This window comes from Salmo salar, chromosome 12 (assembly GCF_965601325.2).
Source record: "Salmo salar chromosome 12, fSalSal1, whole genome shotgun sequence".
NCBI classification, from domain to species: domain Eukaryota; kingdom Metazoa; phylum Chordata; class Actinopteri; order Salmoniformes; family Salmonidae; genus Salmo; species Salmo salar.
The window spans coordinates 78,079,942-78,103,182 of NC_138302.1; the positions used below are offsets into that span (position 1 = coordinate 78,079,942).

Consider the following 23,241-nt stretch of genomic DNA (forward strand, 5'->3'; position numbering starts at 1 on the left):
GTACATAGACAAAAATAATCACACATCCATTTTCCAAGCAAGGACATGTGTCAATAAAACCCAAAACACAGCTAAATGAAGCACTAACCTTTGACGATCTTCATCAGATGACACTCCTAGGACATTATGTTACACAATACATGTATGTTTTGTTCGATAAAGTTCATATTTATATCCAAAAACAGCATTTTACATTGGCACGTGATGTTCAGAGAATGTATTCCCACCAAAACGTTCGGTGAATGTGCAAAATGTATCAATGTACAAAAATACTCATCATAAACGTTGACAAAATATATAACAATTATTTTAAGAATTATAGATAGACTACCCCTGGATGCAACCGCTGTGTCAGATTTTAAAATAGCTTTAAGAAAAAAGCACATTTTTCAATATTCTGAGTACATAGCTCAGCCATCACGGCGAGCTATTCAGACACCCGCCAAGTTCGGGGCAACCTAAATTCAGAATTAGCATTAGAAATATTCTCTTACCTTTGCTGATCTTCATCAGAATGCACTCCCAGGACTGCTACTTCCACAAGAAATGTTGTTTTTGTTCCAAATAATCCATATTTATGTTCAAATACCTCCGTTTTGTTCGTGCATACAGATCACTTATCCAAAGGCATAACGCGCGAGCGCGGAACGAGAGACGAAAAGTCAAAATGTTCCATTACCGTACTTAGAAGCATGTCAAATGCTGTTTATAATCAATCTTTATGGTATTTTTAACGTAAAATTGCGATAATATTCCAACTGGACAATAGCATATTCATTCAAGAAGAAAAAGAAGGAACGGCGTGCTCGTGTGACTGCGCATATCCAATCCCTTTGTTGCCAGGCAGACCACTCAGTAACTGAGCTCCTATTATCTGCCCAGTGACAGGAAAATGCTCAAACCACTTTCTGAAGGCTTTAGACAGCCAATGGAAGCCTTAGGAAGTGCAACGTCACCCCACAGACACTGTAGCTTCGATAGAGAATAAAAAGAAGAACTACAATTCTCAAACTTTTCACTTCCTGCTTGGATTTTTCTCAGGTTTTTGCCTGCCATATGAGTTCTGTTATACTCACAGACACCATTCAAACAGTTTTAGAAACTTCAGAGTGTTTTCTATCCAAATCTACTAATAATATGCATATTCTAGTTTCTGGGCCAGAGTAGTAACCTGTTTAAATTGGGTACGTTTTTCATCCGGCCGTGAAAATACTGCCACCTAGCCCAGATAGGTTAAAACAATCTTGAAGTGTGGATTTTGATTGGTCAGACCAGCAATTGACTAGTCCTTAGCACGGGTACTTCCTGTTTGAGTTTCTGCCTATAGGAAGGTAGGAGCAAAACAGAGTTGTGGTCAGATTTGCCGAAGGGAGGGCGGGCGAGGGCCTTGTATGCGGAAGTTAGAGTAGCAGTGATCCAGTCTTTTTCCAGCGCAAGTGCTACAGTCAATATACTGATAGAAATTAGGTAGCCTTGTCCTCAAATTTGTTTTGCTAAAATCCCCAGCTACAATTAATGCAGCCTCAGGATATATGGTTTCCAGTTTGCATGAAGTCCAGTGAAGTTCCTTGAGGGCCGTCGTGGTATGGCCTTGAGGGGCGATATACACGGCTTTGACAATAAACGAAGAGAATTCTCATGAGAATTCTCACGGTCGGCATTTGATTGTGAGGAATTGTAGGTTAGGTGAACAAAAGGACTTGAGTTCCTGTATGTTGTTACAATTACACCATGAGTCATTAATCATGAAACATACACCCCCGCCCTTCTTCTTCCCGGAGAGATGTTTATTCCTGTTGGCGCGACACACAAAGAATCCAGGTGGCTGTACTAACTCCGACAGCATATCCCGAGAGAGCCATGTTTCTGTGAAACAGAGTACGTTACAATCCCTGATGTTTCTCTGGATAGCAACCTTTGCCCTGATTTCGTTGACCTTGTTATCTATAGAGACTGGACATTAGCGAGTAATATACTCGGAAGCGGTGGGTGGTGTGCGTGCCTCCGATGTATGACCAGAAGACCGCTGCGTCTTCCTCTTCTCCGGTGGCATTGTTTTGGGTCAGCCTCTGGAATCAGTTCAAATGCCCTGGGTGGTTCGGACAAAGGATGTGGACGGTGCAGTTGCCGTACCAGGCTTTGTTACAGCTCAACAGGATGCTCTCAATTGTGCATCTGTAAAAGTTTGTGAGGGTTTTAGGTGACGTCGTTCTGATATCCAATAGTTCTTCCCGGCTGTATGTAATAACACTTGGGCTAACAATGTAAGAAATTATTCCTTAAAAATCTAAATAATGCACATTTTCCTAAGGACCAGAAGCGAGGCAGCCTTCTCTGTCGGCACCATATTGTTACAGAAAAAGGGTAGGCAAACTGTTGGTAGACTGCCCCAGGCGGTAGAGCAGTGGTCACCAACCGGTTGATCTTCAAGGCATTCCTAGATGATCACCAAACATTTCTGTAGAAAAGCCAAGGATAAAGGCTTGAGCTCCTTTCCTTTTGTTACGCATGTTGCGCTGTTGCCAGTAGGTGCACTTGATTCAGAAGCCCTATACATCGGGTAAGGAAAGTGTTCCCATTTTGAACAATTTCATTTGTCTGAAAAGAAACTCTGCCTACCCTGCGTACCGGGAGATCTGGGGCTAGATCGAGTGTGCCTACTGAGCTGGCCAATCGGATAGCCGTACCTCCAGCTTCCACGACCCCGGACACAACAAGGTTTGATAGTAGCCTATGTGAGATTTCATAACTTTTAAAACCAAGACCACAGAGAGACTGTCAAAGAATACAGCAAAGAGCTCCTGTTTTAATGAGTGAGTTCATGTTTAAGTTTTTATTCAGCACTGTCCACACTTTTTTTATTCAGGGACCGTGAGAGGCGGACCCTCTGCTGTTCTCTCCCTCCACTGAGACTAATGCTGGGTTCTAAACAACAGGGAACTCAGAAATCTCAGACTTCTGACTTCAGTGCATTCAAGACAACTGGTAACTCTGGAAAAAAAATAGATCCGACTAGAATAAATTGTTTTGAACGATCATCCAATTTGGAATTCCAAGTCGGAAACTTAGACGTTCCAGCCTGAAGATCACTGACGCCATGATTTGACCTCGAGTTCCCAGTTGTCTTGTAAGCACCATGACCGTCAGATGCAAGCACCATCAGTCCAGTAAAATAAAAAAGCAAATGCCTTGCAAGTGCAAAACCAACTGATCTATTTTGTTATCAAAGCTCAAGTTTTGAAATATATTATGGTCTGAGAAGAACAATATTGGCAGGCTAGGTATATACCAAATATGCTGTGATAATGCTATGGTGCCGGAGGGGATGGCTGCCGTTTTATGGGCTCCTAACCAACTATGCTATTTTGTGTGTTTTTTCGCATTGTTTGTAACTTATTTTGTACATAATGCTGCTGATACCGTCTCTTATGACCGAAAAAAGCTTCTGGATATCAGAACAGTGATTACTCACCTCAAACTGGATAAAGATTTTTCTTTAATGAGTCCAACGCAAAGGATATACTGCTTCTCCGAGACCAGGCCCAAAGCCCCATCATTCACGTGAAGAAAAGACAGAAATACATGGGGCAGAGATCGGGGTGCCATGTTAGAATTCGTTGGCGAGTGGGCAACGCGCCTCTACCATCCGTTCTACTGGCCAACGTGCAATCACTGGAAAATAAACTGGGGGGATCTCCGTTGGAGACTATCCTACCAACGGGACATTAAAAACTGTAATATTCACCAAATCGTGGTTCAACAGCAACACGGATAATATACATTTGGTTGGGTTTTTTGTGCATTAGCAGGACAGAACAGCTACGTCTGGTAAAACAGGGGTTGGGGGTGTTTGTCTACTTGTCAATAACAGTTGTAGCGTGATGTCTAATATCAAGGAAATCCCAAGGTATTGCTCGCCTGAGGAAAGTACATCATGATAAACTATAGACCACACTATCTACCAAGAGATTTTTTATTTATATTTTTCGTATCCGTATATTTACCACTTCAAACCGATGCTGGCACTAAGACTGCACTCAACAAACTGTATAAGGCCATAAGAAAATAAGAAAATGCCAATCCAGAAGCGGCGCTCTGAGTGGCCGGGGACTTTAATGCAATGCAAACCCCTACAACTCATCCAGAACGCCACAGCCGTCTGGTGTTCAACCTTCCCAAGTTCTCTCACGTCACCCCGCTCCTCCGCACACTCCACTGGCTTCCAGTTGAAGCTCGCATCTGCTACAAGACCATGGTGCTTGCCTACGGAGCTGTGAGGGGAACGGCACCTCCGTACCTTCAGGCTCTGATCAGGCCCTACACCCAAACAAGGGCACTGCGTTCATCCACCTCTGGCCTGCTGGCCCCCCTACCTCTGCGGAAGCACAGTTCCCGCTCAGCCCAGTCAAAACTGTTCGCTGCTCTGGCACCCCAATGGTGGAACAAGCTCCCTCACGACGCCAGGACAGCGGAGTCAATCACCACCTTCCGTAGACACCTGAAACCCCACCTCTTTAAGGAATACCTGGGATAGGATATAGTAATCCTTCTAACCCCCCCCCCCCCCCCCAAAAAAAAGATATAGATGTACTATTGTAAAGTGGTTGTTCCACTGGATATCTTAAGGTGAATGCACCAATTTGTATGTCGCTCTGGATAAGAGCGTCTGCTAAATGACGTAAATGTAAATGTAAATGCAGGCAAACTTAACTCAGTTTTTCCTAATTTCTACCTGCATGTCAAATGTGCAACCAGAGAGAAAAAAACTCTAGACCACCTTTACTCCACACAAAGAGACGCATACAAAGCTCTCCCTCGCCCTCCATTTGGCAAATCTGACCATAATTCTATCATCCTGATTCCTTCTGACAAGCAAAAACTATAGGAGGAAGTACCAGTGACTCGCTCAATACAGAAGTGGTCAGATGACGCGGATGCTAAACTACAGGATTGTTTTACTAGCACAGACTGGAATATGTTCCGAGATTCATCCAATGGCATTGAGGAGTATACCACCTCAGTCACCGGCTTCAGCAACAAGTGCATCGACGACGTCGTCCCACAGTTACCATACACACATATCTCAACCAAAAGCCATGGACTACAGGCAACATTCACAACGAGCTAAAGGCTAGAGCTGCCACTTCAAAGAGCGGGACACTAATGCGGACGCTTCTAAGAAATCCTGATATGCCCTTAGACAAACCATCAAACAGGCAAAGCATCAATACAGGACTAAGATTGAATCCTACTACACCGGCTCAGACCCTCGTCAGATGTGGCAGGGAAAGCAAACTATTACGGACTACAAAGGGGAAACCCAGCCGCAAGTTGCCCAGTTATGTGAGTCTACCAGATGAGCTAAATGCCTTCTATGCTTGCATGCATGAAAGCACCAGCTGTTCCGGACAACTGTGTGATCACGCTCTCCGTAGCTGATGTGAGCAAGACCTTTAAACAGGGCAACATTCACAAGGCCGCGGGGCCAGACGGATTACCAGGACGTGTACTCAGCGCATGAAAGTGGACCAACTGGCAAGTGTCTTCACTGATATTTTCAACCTCTCCATGACTGAGTCTGCAATACCTACTTGTTTCAAGCAGACCACCATTGTCCCTGTGCCCAAGAAAGTGAAGGTAACCTGCCTAAATGACTACCACCTGGTAGCACTCACGTCGGTAGCCATGAAGTGCTTTGAAAGGCTGGTCATGGCTCACATCAACACCATAATCCCAGAAACCCTAGGTCCACTCCAATTCGCATACCGCCCCAACAGATCCACAGATGATACAATCTCAATGACACTCCACACTGCACTTTCCCACCTGGACAAAAGGAACACCTACGTGAGAATGCTGTTCATTGACTACAGCTCAGTGTTCAACACCATAGTACCCACAAAGCTCATCACTAAGCTAAGGACCCTGGGACTAAACACCTCCCTCTTCAACTGGAGCCTGGACTTTCTGACGGGCCGCTCCCAGGTGGTAAGGGTAGGCAACACCACATCGCCACACTGATTCTCAACATGGGGGAACCTCAGGTGTGCGTGCTTAGTCCCCTCCTGTACTCCCTGTTCACCCATGACTGCGTGGCCAAGCAAGACTCCAACACCATCATTAAGTGTGCTGACGACACAACAGTGGTAGGCCTGATCACCGACAACGACGAGACAGCCTCTAGGGAGGAGGTCAGAGACCTGGCAGTGTGATGCCAGGACATGAGCAAGACAAAGGAGCTGATCGTGGACTACAGGAAAAGGAGGGCCGAGAATGCCCCGATTCACATCGACGGGGCTGTAGTGGAGCTGGTCGAGAGTTTAAAGTTCCGTGGTGTTCACATCACCAACAAACTATCATGGTCCAAACACACTAAACCAGTCGTGAATAGGGCATGACAACACCTTTTTCCCCTCAGGAGACTGAAAAGTTTTGGCATTGGTCCCCAAATCCTCAAAATGTTCTACAGCTGCAACATCGACCGGTTGCATCACCGCCTGGTATGGCAACTGCTCGGCATCCGACCGTAAGACTCTACAGATGGTTGTGCGTACGGCCCAGGACATCACTGAGGCCAAGCTTCCTGCCATCCAGGAGGAAGGCCCAAAAAATTGTCAAAGACTCCAGCCCACCAAGTCACAGACTGTTCTCTCTGCTTCCGCACGGCAAGCAGTCCCGGAGCGCCAAGTCGAGGTGCAAAAGGCTCCTTAACAGCTTCTACCACCAAGCCATAAGACTGCTGAACAATTAATCAAATGGCCACCCGGACTATTTACATTGACACCCCCTCCCCTCCCTTTATTTTTACACTGCTGCTACTCACTGTTTATTATCTATGCATAGTCACTTTACCCCTACCTACAATTACAAATTACCTAGACTAACCTGTATCCCCACATATTGATTCTGTACTGGTACCACCTATATATAGCCTTGTTATTGTTATTTTATTGTGTTGCTTTTTATTTTAGTTTTTACTTTAGTTTGTTTTGCAAATATTTTCTTAACTCTATTTCTTGAACTGCATTGTTGGTTAAGGGCTTGTAAGTAAGCATTTCACGGTAAAGTCTACACCTGTTGTATTCGGCGCATGTAACAAATACAATTTGATTTGATTTGATTTGATGTATTAGGCCAACTTCACAAACCTCACTCCTACAGAACTGTTTTCATTATGTTAATGTTAAAAACATTTTAGGTTATTGTCATGTTTAAAAAAAAAAATCTGAGCATTAGATTGCGATAGTGATATTGACTCAGAAAAGGTTGTAGAGGCTCAGCAGGTAACCATTTTGTAAAAATATTTTCAAGGTCTTTTCTGATTTTATTGAACATATAGAGGGAAAGGATGGCCGTGGGGAAAGATAGAGAGAGGTTGTGTGAAAGGGCAGTAAGCCGGATTCAAACCTATGCCGACACTGTAGATACAGTATGTGTGTCGGCGGCTGCAGCATTACCTCAAGACCAACCAGGCCACTCAGCAGATAACCCTAAACAACAAATTCCAGGTAGAAAAATTAGATGGAAGGAGAGGTGGAGCTGTTTTTTTTAACTGGGTATGTGTTTCACTCAGACCAGAGGCACCTATAGTAAAGTCCCTATCTCCACATCTCCCTACCATTGTTATGGGACAGTCCATGGTTTCCTAAACCAAGCTCCATTGTGGACACATACCTATTTAATTGCCCTTGAACATGTCTGGAGTCTTGAATATATCTGGACTGTGATCTGAGCATCTATCTCCCACGTATGGTCCACACCTGCACCACAGCTACGGAGTTGGTGTGCTTGCTTCCAAAGTCTGAATGCTATCCCTATCATATCTTTCCCATGGCAGACAACCCAGTTTTAAAAATAGTAATACATTCAACTGTTTACACAACCAAACCAACAAACTAATCTCAAGTGGCAGATGGAAGATTTATCACTGTGGTCATAATGGTAGAGACCTAGACTCAACAGAAACATAGACATAACATGCCATTTTGACACTTATCCAGTAAGAATTTTAGTAAGAAATATATTTCCAGTCTTACTGGGACATTTTCCCACGTTAGCAGAGGGACATCTTCAGGGTTTTTGAGGGAAAACAGCTGCGTGCCCCAGTTAAGAGTATCCCAGTGGGCATATGAGAATTTCATTCTAACCCAGGAAATCTACGACTATAATCATGACAGTATGTGTGTTGGGTAATTATCATTAGTTTTACATGTGAAGACCCTAGACTGTCACTCTTACACAACGGTCACAGTCATGTCTGTGTGGCATGATGACAGAATATGACTGCGTTATGCTGTCCAGCAGTCCAGTCTGTGGGCCTAGCCAATCCATTCAGATATTTAGTAATAAGAGTGTAATCATACAAATTACTTTGTGCATTACCTTGGCTTTGCCTCTGATTACAGATTTGAGCTGAGATGTGGTCGTTAATGGAAACATAAGCCCATTCTTATTCTGTCAGAGAGACAGAAGGCTTTTATGTGTAGTCAGCACATGATTGGAAACAGAGAAGACTGATGTAAATCATGAGTTCAATGAATGGAATCCAGAGACGTGGAAATGCCAGATTATTAGTTACTATTGAGGGACTATGCATGACACTATGACGTGATCACGAGTGTTGATCTTGCAAATTGACACTGACATGTTGAGTTGAGCCATGGATATGTTATGCAGAAATGTGTAGACTTCATACTCATCGGTATGTTAATCAGCATTTAGGTATTTTACAATGTGTATGAGGCAGACTTTTCCCTCAAACTACTTCAATTTGGATTTTATGAGCAACAATGTCCCGCTGACCACGAGACAGGGCTTTGAAACTGATCCAATAATTTCTACCTATATAAACAGTCATCACTAAACCGATGGCTGCCCACCTACCATAACATTGGTATGAAAGGCTCAGGTACAGGCAGTACAGTCTAATGAATGTAAGTTCTGTGCTCATAGTCAAAAACCCCATAGATGGTTAAAAAGCCTGCTGCTCCCTGTCTCTCAGCCACATCCCACATCCTGCTCTACAGCCAACATACTCTACCCTGCATTGACACACATGAAAGAGAAGCACAAACCAAGGGGATTCTGACTGCCTGGACCAACTACTGATCAGAGCAGGGTCTCTATCCACCACCCAAATAATTCTGGTCTCCCAGACACCAAGAACATATTACACTTACAAGCCTCTCCTCGCTGGACCTTTGAAGACTGTGGTTAGCCCTAACCACAAGCCACCATTAGCAGAATGATTTCTGGATAGCATGCAATTCCATCCCCTGTGAAGTGGGGGCTCCTATTGTGATCCCTTTCATGATAGGCAAAGTTCCCTGATTGGGGGTTAAGGGTAGGTTAGGCATAACATACAATACTCTGCAGCACTGGCCTTTAGTTAATCCTTACTGGGCTCTCAAGTGCAAGTGATCATGGAAGACTTGCTAGGACATAGTACGCTGAATGCTACCTCAGCCATGGAGGGACCAAAATGGATTAAGGGGGAATAGCAAGGAAAATGTATCAGCTGTCTATTAGTGTGTCTGTCAAAGGTTTCCTGCATGTGTTTTGATGAGATTCTTCGAACCTAGGCAGTTTCCCAGTCTTGCTCTTTGGTGGTTTAGGAGCTGCTGTTTAGGAGTTGCTGTTGCTGACTTTCTTAACAACGGTACATAAAAACCGGAGTGATAGATTAGTTGAATTCGTACCCGGCTGTCCTCCTGAGCCTCCCATTCTGGGGTGTAGCTGTGGACCATGGTTCCGGCTGTGCAGTTGGAGAACTGGAAGAGGCTGGCGAACATGCGGTGGTTCTCTGGTGTGTCTGGGAAGATTGGGTCTTGGAAGTTAACCCCGTGGGGGATAATGCTGTAGTTCTCATCCATCCTGGGGAACACAGATAGATAGGAGATTAAGATGGATTGCATTTGAATTACACACACACACACACACACACACACACACACACACACACACACACACACACACACACACACACACACACACACACACACATACATACACACACACACACACACACACACACACACACACACACACACACACACACACACACACACACACACACACACACACACACACACACACACACACACACACACACACACAAAACCCTCATACAGTATGGCTCTGAGACTGAGGTATGGCAGCTTGTGTGATGCTGCCGTTGGTGTCAGGCAGGATTAAAATAACATGTATTTTATCCTCCTTAGTAGCTAGGTTTCCATCCAATTGGTGACAGATTTTCTTGCGAATATTCTAAATTCCGCATTGAAACAATATGCACATTTTCCCACCAGATGTGTTTACATCAAAGGCTGTGCGTGATGACGTAGTGCACATAACATACATTTTGCGGTTAAATTCCCATGTACCAAATAAAAAGTACAAGTTAAATGGGTTTCTATCTCATTTTCAACTCTACTGATGAATTTTTCACAAAAGCTTTTGTTTTATATAGCGAGTGTGCTCACTCTGGTATTGTGTAACGCCCTGGCCATAGAGAGGGGTTTTTGTTCTTTATGTTGGTTAGGCCAGGGTGTTACATTGGGTGGGCGTTCTATGTTCTGTTTCTATGTTTTTGTATTTCTTTGTTTTGGGCCGTGTGTGGCTCCCAATCAGGCACAGCAGAAGTTCGTTGTTGTTGATTGGGAGTCACACATAAGTGCATGTTTTTCCGTTGGGGTTTTGTGGGTAATTGTTTCTGTCATTGTGTTTCACCGGACAGGACTGTTTGGCTGTCAGTTTCTTGTTTTTGTTTGTATAGTGTTCTTTCTTAATTAAATATGATGAACACTAACTCCGCTGCGTTTTGGTCCACTCTCTCTCACGGCAGGCGTTACAGAATTACCCACCAAACAAGGACCAAGCAGCGGAGGAAGGAGCAGCACCAGAAGAGCAGCATGATGGACTCATGGACGTGGGAACAAATACTGGACGGAGAGGGACCATGGACTCAGGCTGGGGAGTATCACCTCCCGCAGTGGGAGATCGAAGCGGCGAGAGCGGAGAGGCGATGGTATGAGGAGAGAGAGCGCAACAGGCACGAGAGGCAGCCCCAAGATTTTTTTTGGGGGGGGGCACACGGGACAGTCGGCTGTGCCGAGGTCGGAACCAGAGCCAGTCGGGTTGACGTTGGAGGTGAGCGAAGGGTGCGAAGCAGAGACAGTGAAGGAGTTGATGGGGAGATTGGAGAAGAGAGAGATGAGAGACCTGCTGGTTTGGTGCATAAGGCACGGCATTCGCCCTACGGAGCGTGTCAGTGAATTGATGTCACCTGAGTCAGTTCTCCATACTCGTCCTAAGGTGCGTGCTGGCCGTCTGTCGAAGACTGTGCCTGCGCCCAGAAACAGGCCTCCTGCATGTCTTCCCAGCCCTGCACGTCCTGTGCCTATGCCCAGAAACAGGCCTCCTGCATGTCTTCCCATCCTGGTCAAGCCCGTGCCTCCTCCTCGGACCAGGCCCCCAGTGGGTCTCCCCATCCTGGTCTGTCCTGTGTCTGCTCCACGGACCAGGCCTCCAGTGGGTATCCCCATCCTGGTTAAGCCTGTGCCTCCTCCTCGGACCAGGCCTCCAGTGGGTCTCCCCATCCTGGTCTGTCCTGTGCCTGCTCCACGGACCAGGCCTCCAATGGGTCTCCCCATCCTGGTCCGTCCTGTGCCACATCCCAGGACTAGGCCTCCAGTGGGTCTCGCCAGTCCGGAGCCGCCAGAGCCGCCCGCCAGTCAGGAGCTGCCAGAGCCGCCCGCCAGTCAGGAGCTGCCAGAGCCGCCCGCCAGTCAGGAGCTGCTAGAGCCGCCCGCCAGTCAGGAGCTGCCAGAGCCGCCCGCCAGTCAGGAGCCGCCCGCCAGTCAGGAGCTGCCAGAGCCGCCCACCTGTCCGGAGCTGCCAGAGCCGCCCCGCCTGTCCGGAGCTGCCAGAGTGGCCCGCCTGTCCGGAGCTGCCAGAGTGGCCCGCCTGTCCGGAGCTGCCAGAGTGGCCCGCCTGTCCGGATCTGCCAGAGTGGCCCGCCTGTCCGGATCTGCCATCGCCGCCCGCCAGCCGGGCGCAGCCATCGCCGCCCGCCAGCCGGGCGCAGCCAGTGTCATCCGCCAGTCAGGCGCAGCAAGGGTCGCCGACCAGCCGGGTGCAACCATCGCCGCCCGCCAGCCGGGCGAAGTCAGGGTCGCCCACCAGACCTTCGGCGCGGCCAGGTGCGCCACCTAAGAGGGCGACGCCAAGGGTGGAACAGAGGCCACGTCCCGCACCTGAGCCTCCGCCGTACGAAGGCCCACCCGGACCCTCCCCTTCCGTGTCAGGTTTTGCGGCCGGAGTCCACACCTTGGGGGGGGGGGGGGGGGGGGGGTACTGTAACGCCCTGGCCATAGAGAGGGGTTTTTGTTCTTTATGTTGGTTAGGCCAGGGTGTTACATTGGGTGGGCGTTCTATGTTCTGTTTCTATGTTTTTGTATCTCTTTGTTTTGGGCCGTGTGTGGCTCCCAATCAGGCACAGCTGAAGTTCGTTGTTGTTTATTGGGAGTCACACATAAGTGCATGTTTTTCCGTTGGGGTTTTGTGGGTAATTGTTTCTGTCATTGTGTTTCACCGGACAGGACTGTTTGGCTGTCAGTTTCTTGTTTTTGTTTGTATAGTGTTCTTTCTTAATTAAATATGATGAACACTAACTCCGCTGCGTTTTGGTCCACTCTCTCTCACGGCAGACGTTACATATTGGCACATGCAAGAGAGCACATATGGCCTACATGATGAGATACTATTATGGACAAAGGAGACAAGATTATTTTTATTTGTCAAAGGTAGCCAAGCATTGATTATCCTGTCACCAGAATAAGACCCTTGATATGTATTGGAAAGGAGCATCAAGCTCATCTCCTTGCACTTTCACCACCCTGTGAAGTTCTTGATAATTTATTTAATCTGTAACCTAATAAACTGCATGCTTTCCCGATGAGAAGTAGTGGGAGGACCACAGAACATGTCATCGCGTGACTCCAAGTTTACTTTGATATGATGGTTATTATATCAGTATTTGCGCATAAAAGTGTTTCCACCAACATTTTTCGCATAATTAATATTATCGACACGAAAAGATCCCACCTTGTCTAGCGTATTTTGTTTTGTCAACATTTGGAAAGTTTACCGAAAAATGTTCTGTACTTTGCTCGCATAAAAAGGTTGGATTCAAACCTCTGCCTTGGGCCACATCTGTCTAATAAAACCTCCAATCATGTGACAAGTAGGGGAATACCTGTTGCATAACACACAGTTAGAGCACCTGCAGTACAACATTATGACACTTCTTCAGCAGCTACACTAAAGCACTTATGCATAACAAAGGCATTTGGCAACACAATTACATTAAGCTTCAGGCGAAACATTGAATGTTCACATCTGAACTCATCCAAACAAAGTGGCAAACTCTCCTCAATTCCTTCTATGTCTCTAACTTCCTCCCTTATTTTTCCTTTCTACCCCTCTCTTGTTTTCATTAATTATGGTGTTGAACCATGTCACTGCTAACCTCTCCCAGCAGACATCTGCCTTCACACACAAAAACACACACACAAACCACATGCATTCACACGCGCATACACACACATCCACTGATACATAGCTAACAAAATAGCTACACGGACCGAGTTTACCTTGTATCTTTACTGACCTTTTATTTCAATATTTTCACTGTCTTTATGCACACTCACAGGGCCATTCACACTCACACACACTGTCACTCCAACACACACAAACACTCATTTGCTCACTCACACATAATATGCACATACATTTATACTGACTCTACACACACGCACACCTACTCACATACAAGCTGCTGCTACTCTGTTTATCTCATATCCTTGAAACTTGAAACACTCACACACACACATACCACATCAGGATGGAAATGAAGGAAGTCCGTTATCACATCTCAGGGTGGCAAGAGAAATATTAATACAACAACATGGCATAAATGAACAGGAAATTTGGTTTGGTCTGCCTCTCGTTAAGGGCATTGCTCCTTTCTTTACTGTGAGCTTTGGTTGCTTTCCAAGTGCAAGCCTGAGGAAAAGTTATTCTTTATTTCCCATTTATGTTTGTGCTACTCGATTACAGAAAACAGTTTACATAATGGCCTGCAGAGTTGAAAAGCAATCATCAAGCCCATAAGTGGTGAAGGAAGGAGAAGTGTGTTGTTCCATTAATAGTTTCTTAAGGCAGGATAATGTTAACAGCGCTGGAATGACATGATTTTGAAAGGATCTGACTTTCAGGAGTTATCCAGCTGTGTTATCCAGCTGTGTTATCCAGCTGTGTTATCCAAATGATTAAAAAAGAATCAACCTCTGACAGACGCTTGAACCAGTAATGTATCTCACGTAACAGTATACCTAACAGTATCTTCTTCAGTCAACAGCTTCCATGACCCCACCCAAAAAATAGCTTTGAGTCCATAGATACTATGGCCTGGTTATACAGTCTTATAGCTGTTATTTTTAATGTTGTTTGAGTAAAACTGGAACGGACCTTCAATCCACCCGGGTCACATTTTCTCCAGCTATTAGAAGTGTGTCAGACTGAGGCGGAAGTGTTAGCGTGGAGGTTGAGACTCGACAGCAGGCAGTCCATACATCTGGACTCCATCTAATCTCCCTTGTGGGACATCAAAAGCTTGCTTATTGTTTCTTTGTCCATCAAAACGTCGGTCAATGGCTGCATACGTGTTTGCATACTTGGGGTTTTGGGGGTGATGAATGAAAATCGAGGATGGCACAAAAATACAAAATAAAAAAGGTACCTCATGAGTGTTTGTGTGTTGTCAGCTCTAGACTGTAAAAAGCGGGATGGCTTTTACTGATTGGTATGATCTAAAATTACGTTTTGGTTCATTCAACCTATTCTATTTCATTTGTCTGGAATAAAAGAAAATTAAAAATTAAAAAATATATATATTTTTTCTTTTCTATTGTGTTATTGACTGTACGTTTCTTAATGTGTATCTCTGTGTTGTTGTTTTCGTCGCACTGCTTTGCTTTATCTTGGCCAGGTCGCAGTTGTAAATGAGAACTTGTTCTCAACTGGCCTACCTGGTTAAATAAAGGTGAAATAAAAAAAATTGTAATAAAAAAAATGAATTTGACAGATTAATGTGATTTTTTTCATTGAATGAATGCTTCTAAATTGCTTTCAACACCTCATGCAAATACACATTGCATAGCGGTGGCAGCAATGCTGCAGCAGCAGCAGCCTATCAGAAGAGTTGGGGGTGTGGCTTATTGGGGGCGTGGCTTTCAGTGTGTTCTTTTCGAACACCCGTGAAAGTGAATGTCATTGAAATTAATCTGTTCTGTTGTATTCTCTATGTGAATGTCACGGTGTGCCCTGGGGGAAGGATTCTAGCGCCCTCTTCCCACAGTTTGTGACTTTACGACAGGCCATAAGTACCGGGTAGTAACTATCATGCAGTATTCAGAGAGAGAACAACGGACTTCACTTGGCCAAACTCCTAAATCCCCAAATGGGAGAATTAAACAATAGTTCTACTTTTGAGAATGTGGGAATGGTCTGTGGACACTTACATTACATTACATTTAAGTCATTTAGCAGACGCTCTTATCCAGAGCGACTTACAAAATGGTGCATTCACCTTATGATATCCAGTGGAACAACCACTTTACAATAGTGCATCTAAATCTTTTAAGGGGGGGGGGGGGTTAGAAGGATTACTTTATCCTATCCTAGGTATTCCTTAAAGAGGTGGGGTTTCAGGTGTCTCCGGAAGGTGGTGATTGACTCCGCTGTCCTGGCGTCGTGAGGGAGCTTGTTCCACCATTGGGGTGCCAGGGCAGCGAACAGTTTTGACTGGGCTGAGCGGGAACTGTGCTTCCTCAGAGGTAGGGGGGCCAGCAGGCCAGTGGTGGATGAACGCAGTGCCCTTGTTTGGGTGTAGGGCCTGATCAGAGCCTGAAGGTATGGAGGTGCCGTTCCCTTCACAGCTCCGTAGGCAATCACCATGGTCTTGTAGCGAAGGGACAGTTATGTTGAGTGTTTCATTTGGTGATCTCATGAAGGACAGGTGACACCCATAATGGTATCTCTTAAAGTGTACATTTCCCAGCTGTCAGGTTTACATCTAAATATTGTGAAACATATGTGATTAAATATTTAACCATTTCTGAAAAGATGTAATGTGATGTTAACCTTGGAAAATGACAGAATGGATTTTCATACAGTGAGGGAAAAAAGTATTTGATCCCCTGCTGATTTTGTATGTTTGCCCACTGACAAAGAAACGATCAATCTATAATTTTAATTGTAGGTTTATTTGAACAGTGAGAGACAGAATAACCCCAAAAAATCCAGAAAAACGCATGTCAAAATTTTTATAAATTAATTTGCATTTTAATGAGGAAAATAAGTATTTGACCCCTCTGCAAAACATGAATTAGCACTTGGTGGCAAAACACTTGTTGGCAATCACAGAGGTCAGACGTTTCTTGTAGTTGGCCACCAGGTTTGCACACATCTCAGGAGGGATTTTGTCCCACTCCTCTTTGCAGATCTTCTCCAAGTCATTAAGGTTTCGAGGCTGACGTTTGGCAACTCGAACCTTCAGCTCCCTCCACAGATTTTCTATGGGATTAAGGTTTGGAGACTGGCTAGGCCACTCCAGGACCTTAATGTGCTTCTTCTTGAGCCACTCCTTTGTTGCCTTGGCTGTGTGTTTTGGGTCATTGTCATGCTGGAATACCCATCCATGACCCATTATCAATGCCCTGGCTGAGGGAAGGAGGTTCTCACCCAAGATTTGACGGTACATTGCCCCATCTATCATCCCTTTGATGCGGTGAAGTTGTCCAGTCCCCTTAGCAGAAAAACACCCCCAAAGCATAATGTTTCCACCTCCATGTTTGACGGTGGGGATGGTGTCCTTGGGGTCATAGGCAGCATTCCTCCTCCTCCAAACACGGTGAGTTGAGTTGATGCCAAAGAGCTCCATTTTGGTCTCATCTGACCACAACACTTTCACCCAGTTGTCCTCTGAATCATTCAGATGTTCATTGGCAAACTTCAGACAGGAAAGGAATATGTGCTTTCTTGAGCAGGGTGACCTTGCGGGCGCTGCAGGATTTCAGTCCTTCACGGCATAGTGTGTAACCAATTGTTTTCTTGGTGACTATGGTCCCAGCTGCCTTGAGATCATTGACAAGATCCTCCCATGTAGTTCTGGGCTGATTCCTCACCATTCTCATGATCATTGCAACTCCACGAGGTGAGATCTTGCATGGAGCCCCAGGCAGAGGGAGATTGACAGTTCTTTTGTGTTTCTTCCATTTGCGAATAATCGCACCAACTGTTGTCACCTTCTCACCAAGCTGCTTGGCGATGGTCTTGTAGCCCATTCCAGCCTTGTGTAGGTCTACAACCTTGTCCCTGACATCCTTGGAGAGCTCTTTGGTCTTGGCCATGGTGGAGAGTTTGGAATCTGATTGATTGATTGCTTCTGTGGACAGGTGTCTTTTATACAGGTAACAAACTGAGATTAGGAGCACTCCCTTTAAGAGTGTGCTCCTAATCTCAGCTCGTTACCTGTATAAAAGACACCTGGGAGCCAGAAATTTTTCTGATTGAGAGGGGGTCAAATACTTATTTCCCTCATAAAATGCAAATCAATTTATAACATTTTTGACATGCGTTTTTCTGGATTTTTTTTGTTATTCTGTCTCTCACTGTTCAAATAAACCTACCTTTAAAATTATAGACTGATCATTTCTTTGTCAGTGGGCAAACGTACAAAATCAGCAGGGGATCAAATACTTTTTTCCCTCACTGTAAAAAGATTAACTAGTCAGTGGCCATTCCCACGTGAGCATAGACATTACGTCGGCGTCATGGAACCGCCCTTTTCTACTGAAACGTATAAAACCCCGGTGTAAGCTGAGGTTGCAAATGGTTGAATTTCTAAGACCAAAACATGCTGGGTGACGCTGGTGTGTGAAGTGGTTTAAACTACAACTCTACCAAAGGACAAGACTGGAAATGGTTAAACTCTGAGATTATCGATCCCCACAGAATAAGAGCAAATCTTAGACGTATAATTACTAGTCTGCAGCTAGAAATTATTTAAATCTAGAACGAGAATACTGACAACTCCCGAAGCATCTATTCTATGACAACATTTCTGAATGATACTCTGAAGTATACATTCTAACCATCTACAACCATAAAAAGACTGACTTCAATGGAAGTTAACCAAAGACTCTAAATAACCCTACAGGATGATGGAGGATTCCAACAGAGAAGACAACAACGACATACGGGCGTAAATATATATACATTGCAATTATTCTTGAATGAGCAGCCGTTCATGTGCAAAGGATTAGCATTTCAATTAATATAATTATAGACTGTGTGTAATTAATCCATTTAGTCTTTCCCACTCTTTCTCAGTCCCAACCCTTTCCTTTTGCCTACCAAGCTGTCATATCGGCTTAGCCCACTAGGGACTTTTCCATCATTGTTATTAACCAATATCTAGTGTTTGTTTGTTATGTATTTCTGTGATTATTTAGTTAGTTAGTAAATAAATAATTAAGCCAATTTGTACATATGTTGCAGATTCATAATTTATGCTAGGGTTCCTGCAGATAACGAAGAATTTTACAAAGTACTACCTCTCCGGCCTCTAGGTCATCAGGCTGCTGATTATCCCGCACACCTGTCACCATCGTCTCGCGCACCTGCGCCTCATGACACTCACCTGGACTCCATCACCTCCTTGATTATCTTCCCTATATCTGTCACTCCCCTTGGTTCTTTCCTCAGGTGTTATTGAGTCTGTTTTCATGTCGGTGCGTTGTTTATGTTTTGTGTTCATTGGTTCTTTTATTTATTAAAACACTCACTCCCTGAACTTGCTTCCCGACTCTCAGCGCACTCATTACATGAAGAGTCGATTTGGGAAATAGAGACTATAAACATTTTCCCGTGGTGCCCCGACTTCCTAGTTGATTAAAGTTTACATGATTAGTTTAATCACGTAATAATAATTATACATAGAGAATTGATTTGATAAAATAAGTCTTCACATGTAATGATAGTAACGTCATGACACAAAGTAGAACACGTGCACTGCCAGCACTGAATCTGTAATGATACTTGCTTGCAATGATACTAAAGAGCTTGTTAAAGTTTTCATTGGTAAGCTAGTTACCATTTGATTACACTATTGAAGTAAATAAATGTGAAAGTCTATGTAAAGAATGTGATATGTAATGATTTCATGTTATTGAACCAACTGAATTTATTGATACAGGAAATGTATTTAATTGCTTGTAACCCAATTTGTATAGGTAATATCAAATGGAAAAATCTACTTGGAACAATATGAAAAAATTGGTTGTATTTACATAAAATATTAGTTTGGATTTAGGTTATTTATTAGGTTTTACCAAAGGGGAAAAGTAAGTTGAGCTTTGAAAGAAATAGGTTGCAACTTGAAATGTTTTTTGGTTGATCCAAAGAGTAATTTTTTACAGTGTATGTTTTTGTCTGACCCAGACAGCCTGATGTTTTGTCCCTACAGTGGGGGTCACTCATAATGTTGATAATGTTGAACTCTTGCGACACTGGAATGTAAGCAGGGGCAACACAAGGTCAACCCTGAGAATTATGTGGATGGGGAGAGAGGATCCGGAGGGAATAACACTCTGTGTTGTACTGTTGGCCCCAAAGATGCACATGGTTCTAATTACCAGACTATTTAGCACAGACACAAGAACATACTCACAATGGACATGACCACTGATAATGGCTGTATGTGTGTTCATTTCAATGGCTTTGAAGTTAATTTCACTGCATATTTTGAGGGACACTGGAACCAATACCTTCCTCAAAACAATAACTGATGCACTGGTTTTAATTAATTCCATGCTCCTGAGACATGAATCCTTCCCCATCCTGACAAGCATGGCTTTGTGGATTGTTTTATATATTTCATAAACAGTATGTTTTGTCCCTCTTTCTTTTTCTCTACCTTCCTCCATCCCTCACTCAATCATTCTTGCCCTCCCTCCATCCCTTCCTCTCTCACTCGCTGTCTCTCTCTGCTCTGTTGCATGTTGAGGGTTGTGGCCAGTGTTTCCCCTACTTCACAAGTCTAGCATGTAAGTCTCGAGACATTTGGTCCCTATAGGATTACAACTCGATGTATAAACCAACCAAATACTCCCAGATGGCGCAGTAATGTCAACCAGCACTAGTAAATGCAGTTTAATGGCCAATGTTTCCACTGGTTTCAATTTCTTCTCAGCTTCTACAAATTCCATGGCACTTAGCAGACACATAATTATGTCCTAACCACTTGATGCATACATTCCCAAACAGTTCCCCAGTCAATGGTTGTAGAAAAAAACGATATCTTAAGAAAAAAAATGTCTATGCTGGTTTAGCTATCCTGGATGCTGTGTCTGTATTAGCCAGCTATATTGTCAAAGTTCTGCCAAACCAACGTATTATCTTCATTACACTCTCAGCATAAGGTATCGACTGCATACAGTACAGTCAATGGGACAGCAGTTATAGGAATTATCCTGTGTTTCAAACCCTAATGGCTTCCAGAGAGCGTACGCGTCTGCTGGTTCTCAGACTCTTTTTCACATCCACTCTCAAATTCCCCAACTTTAAACAGAGCTCACTTCCCTCTCTCTCCCATTCCTCCACACAAAAAAACCTGGTCCTCCCTAGGAAAGCTTGTCATCTTGTCTTAACCTTGTTTAGTCAAGAGCATGTTGGTTTAATTAATGTTTCCATGCAGCCTTTCTCCTATTTCTTCTCCTATTTCTGTGACGGTTTGACTGGTGAGTTTTGCCCTGTCAAAATGGAACCAGCTGGCTGGTTGGTTCATGGTTCAGCCACACACCAAAGAGTCAAAGGAGGAAGTAAACAAAAGGGGAACCGCTGGGATGTGCAATATACCTGAGCCAAATACCAAGCCCTCTCCATGGTAATGGAGACTAAGGCAGACACCCTGGAGTCAATTCCCCCAGTAGCACTATGCTGTGTCTCTCAGTTCTTCAAGCAAGCATCCTTTCTTGTCCTGCTTACAGTACATACGTGAACTGAACACAATGGAGAGATTATAGCTCTTGTTTATTGTTCTCAGTACTTTCACCTATTCTATCTTTTCAGATTGGTGATTCTTGGAATTAAAACATAGGGAAGGAGACTTCTTCCAAATTACAGTAGCCCTCTCTAGGGGCAGGCAGCTGAGTGTCTTGAGGCTTAAAGCTCACCAGAGCACCACCACTGCATTGAGATTTATTGACTGAACTTGTGGAGACATCCTTGAGAGTTCAGAATGAATGGCTGTCATGATCCCTTCACTCCATTTGGCTAGATGAAAGCAAGTGATGAACTGTTAAGTCATAACCGAGACATGAACTGTAAAGTCTTAACCCACAAATTCTACTCACAGAATCACCAGGAATAATAATCTGTCTTTCACTTTGTTTAACAGCAGACAAGCAACAATGTTATGGGATTGAGATGACTACATTTGGCACAGACAAGCAGACCAATCAACAAGTCTACAGTTTCGGTCCTGTGGGAGACTCCTTGTTGCAATTCTTCATATACTAAACTCCCCTTTGTCCTGTCCTGAGCACTCATAGTCGTGATTGATTGGGGAGGCTGTTTCAGACTGTGTCGTTTGGGGGGCTTTAACAGGAAATGGGAGCTCACTGGAGACTCTGATGGAAACTTTTCAGCACTAGCTTGCTGATTCAGCGCCTGAGAGAGCCAGCGTTGCAGAACAACGAGAACAATGCTTTCTGGAACTGGAGACACCTCTGTTAAATGTTTACGACGGAGGTCTGAGATTAGCTGAGAAGCTGCAGAGCAACACTAGGGGCTCCGACAGACCCCCCCCCCCCCCCCCCCCCTCCATCCCAGCATCCTAATGGAGGGAGGTAGTCCAGAGATGCACCAGAGGAGGCATATTCTAATATAGGCTTTTTCTGTAACTTTGAGTGACAGTTTAACACAGCACTTTCATGTATATGTAGGATTTTTTTATTCTAGTTTTCGTGGCACACTGAATCCTTGAACCCGTATGTCTGTGTCTTATTGTGATCCTTATTAGGTTGTTTCCTTCCAGGGTCCCCTGGCTGATTGCAGGGTTAATCCCTATGATTTGTAGTTTCAGGATGAGGAGACTTTCAGATCAGCAAAAACCTCAAAGCCTTATGGGTTTCCCAGTGATGGAGAACGGCTACATAGTGACACCATCAACCTTTCCTCTCAAACAGAACACACAAGTTCCTGTCTGTCTGTCTGTCTGTCTGTCTGTCTGTCTGTCTGTCTGTCTGTCTGTCTGTCTGTCTGTCTGTCTGTCTGTCTGTCTGTCTGTCTGTCTGTCTGTCTGTCTGTCTGTCTGTCTGTCTGTCTGTCTGTCTGTCTGTCTGTCTGTCTGTCTGTCTGTCTGTCTGTCTGTCTGTGTGTGTGTGTATTGACTGGCAGCAGGGTGCCTGTGAACCTGGGGTCTTCAAAAAAACAATATAAAATGTCGCTGGCCATCCAACTCATCAACACAACACACACATATACACACACTCTCCCCCTGACTATGTAAACACACAGTCATTACTGTACTTGGCCGTGAACCTCCATACGGAATAGCTGAATACTCCACACTGGAATGCCTTTGAAATACTCTTTGATTGAATGCGCACTTATCTGTTCTAGGTGCTGAGAATGAAAGAAACACAGGACATGAGACATGTTAAACCTGTCGGCACAAGTTCATCTCTCAGAACAGAAGGCCTGGTGTCATTCATCAGGGTTGTTCTGTGTTTGGGATACAAAGGACTTCCCAGCCAGCCTGTGGTTGGTGTGGAGATAATACCCTCAGCCTAAACTTCCAGCTTTAAGGGTCTCCCCTAAGCAGTTGGGAACTGTCAGACTCTGTAATTATAGAAGCTGGAATGCCATGGGCACTTTTTCAAAGACTGATGTGTTGTTCCACTCTAAAACCAAGGGATATAAGTATTAAGGTGTCAATCATCTCACATTATGAAACCTGCCTTTGTGGAAACAAATCTACTGATATGCTGTAAATTGTGTAAGGCATTTTAACTATCGCAAAGTAGCACAGATGTTTTACCTATAATATGTGAGACAAAGTTTACTTTGGGTCAAACGTGTTGGGGTCAAATTCACTGGTGGTTCTCTCTCTCTCTC

The 23,241-nt window shown here is 44.4% G+C and overlaps 1 protein-coding gene across 1 annotated transcript in view; it reads right to left on the minus strand.

Annotated features, from left to right (window-relative positions):
* The window catches only part of LOC106565857 (coiled-coil domain-containing protein 3), a 35,655-nt gene that overhangs the window by 11,106 nt on the left and 1,308 nt on the right, over positions 1-23,241 (minus strand). The window contains exon 2 of the mRNA XM_014133456.3: positions 9,699-9,873. Within this exon, the coding sequence (XP_013988931.1) occupies positions 9,699-9,873 (175 nt within the window). The remainder of the gene's footprint in view (positions 1-9,698; positions 9,874-23,241) is intronic.